General features: G+C 38.2%; 1 protein-coding gene across 1 annotated transcript; it reads right to left on the bottom strand.

The window, feature by feature from the left end:
* Positions 1 to 522: 522 nt before the first annotated feature.
* On the bottom strand, positions 523 to 4,289 carry LOC131033257 (cationic amino acid transporter 6, chloroplastic-like). Its single transcript, XM_057964428.2, has 5 exons — positions 3,977 to 4,289; positions 3,563 to 3,785; positions 2,560 to 2,890; positions 1,311 to 1,542; positions 523 to 1,112 (listed from the first exon to the last, which is right to left on the bottom strand). Exons 1-5 carry the CDS (start codon positions 4,272 to 4,274, stop codon positions 523 to 525), a joined length of 1,674 nt encoding a protein of 557 aa, XP_057820411.1. The 5' UTR covers positions 4,275 to 4,289.
* Between the last annotated feature and the right edge of the window lie 933 nt (positions 4,290 to 5,222).

Genomic DNA, 5,222 nt, shown 5'->3' with positions numbered 1-5,222 from the left:
CTTTAAAGCTAGTATGATGATGACTCAATTGGTTTTTTATTCTTCAGAGCTACTCATCGTATGTACTGGATTCCTTAGACAAAATGCCAAAAAGTACCAGAAATACAGTAGCAGCTGGAAGTAGATATGTAAGAATAAAATGGAGGATGACGAAACGAGTATCTATAATCGATGAGGTGTACTGAGATATTTTTGTGGCAGCTGAAAAGAAGTTAGGTTGAGGTACACTAAATAGTAAATACAATACACCATGTTTTTTTAAATACAAGAGGGTTCTTGTTAGTTTGGACTATCAGAATTAGTCGGGTCTGATCACTTGTTTGAGATTACTGTTGACAATGGCAAATGCAAAGTATTAATCAAAAAGTTGATGACACTAAAATATGGATTATGAAATATAATTTCTTTAAACTCTCTTTCATTAGAATGATGAACCCAAAAGAATGATTTAAAATTATTGATGATAAAAATTTCATACACAATCATAACTACAAATAACAAATGAATAAACACAAAGCAGTTCTACTCAAGTCGACTCTCTGAATTACATTGATCATCTCTACCAGTTGAGACCCCCACGTCCTTGTTGTGGACGTCTTGCATGGTTGTTGCATGGTCTTGTTTAGAGCTCGCCTCGGCATCGTGGGTTGCATGCACACTGAAAAAGATATAGAAAAAGAGTAGAAATATGGTCCATAGGCCAAATCTGGCATAGGACCACCTGTCTAGAGTGCTTAGCAAGAAGACATTGAGGAATATGGAAGCTGCTGGAAACCATGGCATTAGTGGAACTCCCCAGTCTTTTGGGTGATGTACAATGGGCACAGTCAATTTGAAAGCAGTGATGAGTAGAACCGAAAGGCTGCCAAATGTTAACAAACCCCACAAGCCGTGCTTCTCTAGCTGCCAACAGAGTGCAAATCCAGTGGCACTTAATGAAAAGAGTGTTAGAAATGCGAGTGTAGGCAAGGGCTTCGTGGCTCCCTTGTGAACATGTCTATGGTAGATGAGAGCATTGGCCACAACGTAGAATACCACAAGAGTTCCAATTGAAATCATGTTGAGTACAATTGACAGCTCTGTGAACAAGGCAATTGCTGCTGTACAAAATCCTGCAGATACAAAACCAATGCTTTAAGCTGAATATAGCGGTGCATTAGGTAGTTAAGTAGGTACCACCAAAGTTTGCTTCCTTACTTACCTGCCATGGTCGGTGGGGTGCAGTAATGTACAGTCGGAGGACAAAGAAAGAAATTTACTTTTTGACATGGAATGAAATGGATCGATACGGGCATACAGGCATTGCTTACCTAGACAAAGAGTGGCATTGATTGGCGTGCCTGTTTTGGGATGGACTCGTGCAAACCATGAGGGAATTAAATGAGCTCTCCCAAACACGCACAAGTACCTGGCCTGCCCAAGCATGGCCACCAGAAGCGACGTTAATATTCCCAATGCAGCCCCAACTGCCACCACGTTTGAGCCCCACCTCCAGCCCACTGATTTCTTGAACGCCTCGCTGAAAGCCGCCGATGTACTTATCTGTAACATTCACATGTCCAATGTCCACACATTTCTCTTCAATCCCCTCGTGACATAACAATAACAAATCATTTAGTATACCCAAAATTCAAATTTTAATGGTTAAGGGCTTTGAGTTATAATGTTCAGTAAACTTTCTAGAAACTGGGAAGATAACAAACATCATATAGGCTAATGGATTGTAAGAATCAATCAAATTCATAAATAATCAAGAGATAAACTGATGAATCGTGGAAATCTGATGAAATTAATCATATAGACTATCTATTTCAAAAGTTCTTATAACATTTATAGTTTATCAAATAATTAAAGATCTGAAATTTTTATAGTCTATTATCTTAATTTTCAAAAAAACTGGATTAGATTAAGTGAACTTATTTTCTTCTGCGCCGTACTGATCAAATTCCAAGATTTCTCAAAACACATTCTATGATCCATCATTCATGAAGTGTAATCCTAAATGTTATTATGAAAATAAGTTTACATAATCTAATCAAAGACATGATAGATCCACATGAAATGTGATCCAAAGTATTAAAACAATAATAAGTTTGCATTTAACCTAATCTAAGATATTTGCAAACTCTGATGAAATATTCAAACAAAACATCAATGGGCCCTTTGTTTGCTGGTGAAGTTGAAAGGTTCTTAATGAGCCCACCAGGGACTACATCTTGGTGAAGTTGAAAGGTTCTTAATAAGCCCACCAGGAATTAAATCTTGTTAAGTGCAAGGCCGTGACATCAAAAAGGGACGAGGCCAGGATCCTGCCCTGAGCGAATTTGGTGGAATGGATACTCCTCAATCCTTGGCTTTTAGCCAGGGAGGTTCTCATATTCCCATATCAGATAGCCAAAATGAATTTATAGACAAACCACCAAATAATATATATTCAAACAAAACTAAATTAGACACCCTTGACTTAAAAGATCTAATTACATCAATATCAATCTCTATTACGGGTCACAGTAATGGCAAAAATTAATGCAAGCGAAGGATATGGAACAGTGCGGGTACCTGATCATAAGGCACAAGAACGCAGAGTGAGAGGGCCACCAGGCAGTAGACCAGAGAAACGATAATAACAGAGCCCGAAACACCGAGCGGAAGGCTCTGGGCCGGACGCTTTATTTCCTCTGCTAGAGTTGATACTGAATCATACCCAATATAGCTAAAATAAACGATTGCAGCTCCTTCGAAAACTCCTTTGGCGCCGTAAGGAGCGAATCCTGAAGGCCTTGTCAGGTTGTGAAAGTGCCCATTAGCAAATCCGGCAACAATGATAAATGCAAACATGAGCAGGTGGAACAGAGTTGCCGCCATGTTCACAACAGAGCTCTCTTTTGTGCTGAAATCAAAAACATTTTATTCAGATCAAAGAGCCACAAATTAAAGTAAAAGATATAAACAAGTGTTTCCATGGTATTGACATAGTATGATGGTAGCATATAGTTTCAGAGTGTGTATTGCAGTTTCTGATTTTGATTGTGTTTTTTATTCTATATTTTGGATAAAATTTCATGATCTTTTATCAACAAGTAAGATATGAGAAGAGAATTGATCTGAAATGTTGAAAGGAAAAAATATATGCAGAATCAAAATCAAAACTGTAATGCATAATAGTGTGATGCCTTAAATGTGGTGTTGTTGTTCTTACAATCAAAATTCACTTTCTTGAAATGTTATTGTTGAGGATTTATGTTAGAGTTGAGGTCTCTATTTGAATATTGGCAAAGTGTGATGTTCTAAATATGGTGTCATTGTTTATGTCATCCATCAAAGTTCAAACTCTCTTGAGATGTTATTCTCAAGACTGTCCATGTAGAAAGCTCACATCTAACGGCTGCATTGTGGGGTCATCCTCATTTAAATATGGTGTTATTCCTGTCATCAAAGTTCAAATTCCATTAAGATGTTAATATTAAGTAATGACATTTCTATTTATGATCTAACTAATTCATAACTCAAATCAAAAGTGTTTATCCCTTTCAGAAAAATTGAAAGAGTGTGTGATGGTCACCTGCGACAAATGCATAGAGTCAACAACATAACCAGAGCGACTGCCGGAAAGTCGAGCATATTGTAACCATCAGCCAAGCCCTCAGCTCTAATTCGCCAAGCATCTCCATTGCTAACACCAAAGATATTAGAGAAATACGAGGTAAAACTGCGGGCAACCGCAGCATTAGACAACACGTACTCGAGCACAAGATTAGCTCCAGCAAAATATCCCGCAAATTCGCCTGTTCCCACATCATTAATTTCCAATGTCAGTGCACAGTGCCGCCATTAAAACTCATTTAACGTATCAGACCCAGGAATAAATGTCCCCAAGACCAATATAAAAAAGGCATTAATTGAAAAAAAAAGACACTATCTATTTCTGTCCAAGAAACCAATTTTAATGCAGTTGAGGGCGCTGAATTTGATATACCAAATGTGATGCGCAGATAACTGAATGCACCTCCTGCGACTGGCATTTCTACTGCAAATTCCGTGTAACAGAAAGCTGAGAGCAATGCAGAGACGCCCGCAACGATGTAGGACAACACGACTGCAGGGCCCGAATTTTGATGGGCAACGGTGCCCGTGGTCACAAAAACTCCTGCTCCAAGCATTCCTCCAACTCCCATGGCCATCAGATCGTACCATTCCAGCTTCTTTCTCATTTCTGCGCCTGAACGTTGCCTCATTGTGGTCATTTCTTCCTCCACCGTCCATGTCGCCACCATTCTTTCCTTGAGCCTTTTGTGGGTCTCACGTAATGCATTTGAATAGCTCTGCCACCCTGAGAATGAGGACGACCACGACCTCATCACCTCGCCCTCCACTTCACTGCCATTATCATCACCCATGCCCACAACCCAGATAGATTCTTAGCCTTTTCGACTGTATCTTCTTATTTGCTGTAAGATTTTTTATCTGTGAGCTTGTGAGAATAAGGAAATGCTGAAACTTGGCAGATGAATGGCTATGTTTGCCCTTCATTCATGTTTGCAGTATTAAATGCGTTAACTTCGCATTTGATTCCGGCGAACCTTCACCTAATCTTTCATGTCTGGCTTTGATCTACACTTGGCAAATATTTTCAGAAATCATATCAATGAAATGGGGTCTTATTACCAGAAATCCCTTGCCCGTTTTGACCGGCGAAACGTCCGTTTTACAGCCTGCCGTACGTACGATTCTCGCCATTGCCGCTGCAATTTTTTATTTTATTTTTGTTTCCATCCCTTCTTCCACAATAATGTGAGGGAAGGATGGCTTGTTTTTAAAAGCTTCTAAATTTTGTGAAAATTTTCTTGCTTATTTTTAAAAGCTTCTTTTCTATTTGTTAAAGCTTCTAAATTTTGAAAGGAAAGTCTTTTTTTAAAGTTTTGTGAGGATATTATTGTTAATTTAAAGAAGTTTCTAGATTTTCTTTGGGTATTGTTTTGATTAGACTAGCATAGTTTTGTGAGGATAGTATTGTTTATTTCTAGGAATATCTAGAGTTTTTCTTGATGTTTTGACTAGATTACTATGGAAAGGGTTCGATTTATTACATAAGTCCAAAAAACAAAAGTTCAAGCAAGAGAACCTAGAAAGAGTTAGCTATCATAAACGAATCCAATCTCTTATTTTTTGATGTTGATTTTTTGTTACAAAATAACAAAACAGAGAAACATCAAAATAGACCA

The sequence above is a fragment of the Cryptomeria japonica genome, chromosome 10, assembly GCF_030272615.1.
Source record: "Cryptomeria japonica chromosome 10, Sugi_1.0, whole genome shotgun sequence".
Lineage (NCBI taxonomy): Eukaryota > Viridiplantae > Streptophyta > Pinopsida > Cupressales > Cupressaceae > Cryptomeria > Cryptomeria japonica.
Note: the sequence above shows the minus strand (reverse complement) of the source record. Positions and strands in the feature narration are given on the sequence as shown.

What these genes read in the sequence shown, in the direction of transcription:
- LOC131033257 (XM_057964428.2), bottom strand. Translation starts at nt 4,274, where the DNA reads ATGGTGGCGACATGGACGGTGGAGGAAGAAATGACCACAATGAGGCAA. An exon ending in TTATCTGCGCATCACATTTG is followed by an intron (nt 3,786 to 3,976) that starts GTATATCAAATT and finishes ATGTGGGAACAG; the next exon opens with GCGAATTTGCGGGATATTTT. An exon ending in CAATGCCACTCTTTGTCTAG is followed by an intron (nt 1,113 to 1,310) that starts GTAAGCAATGCC and finishes TTGTATCTGCAG; the next exon opens with GATTTTGTACAGCAGCAATT.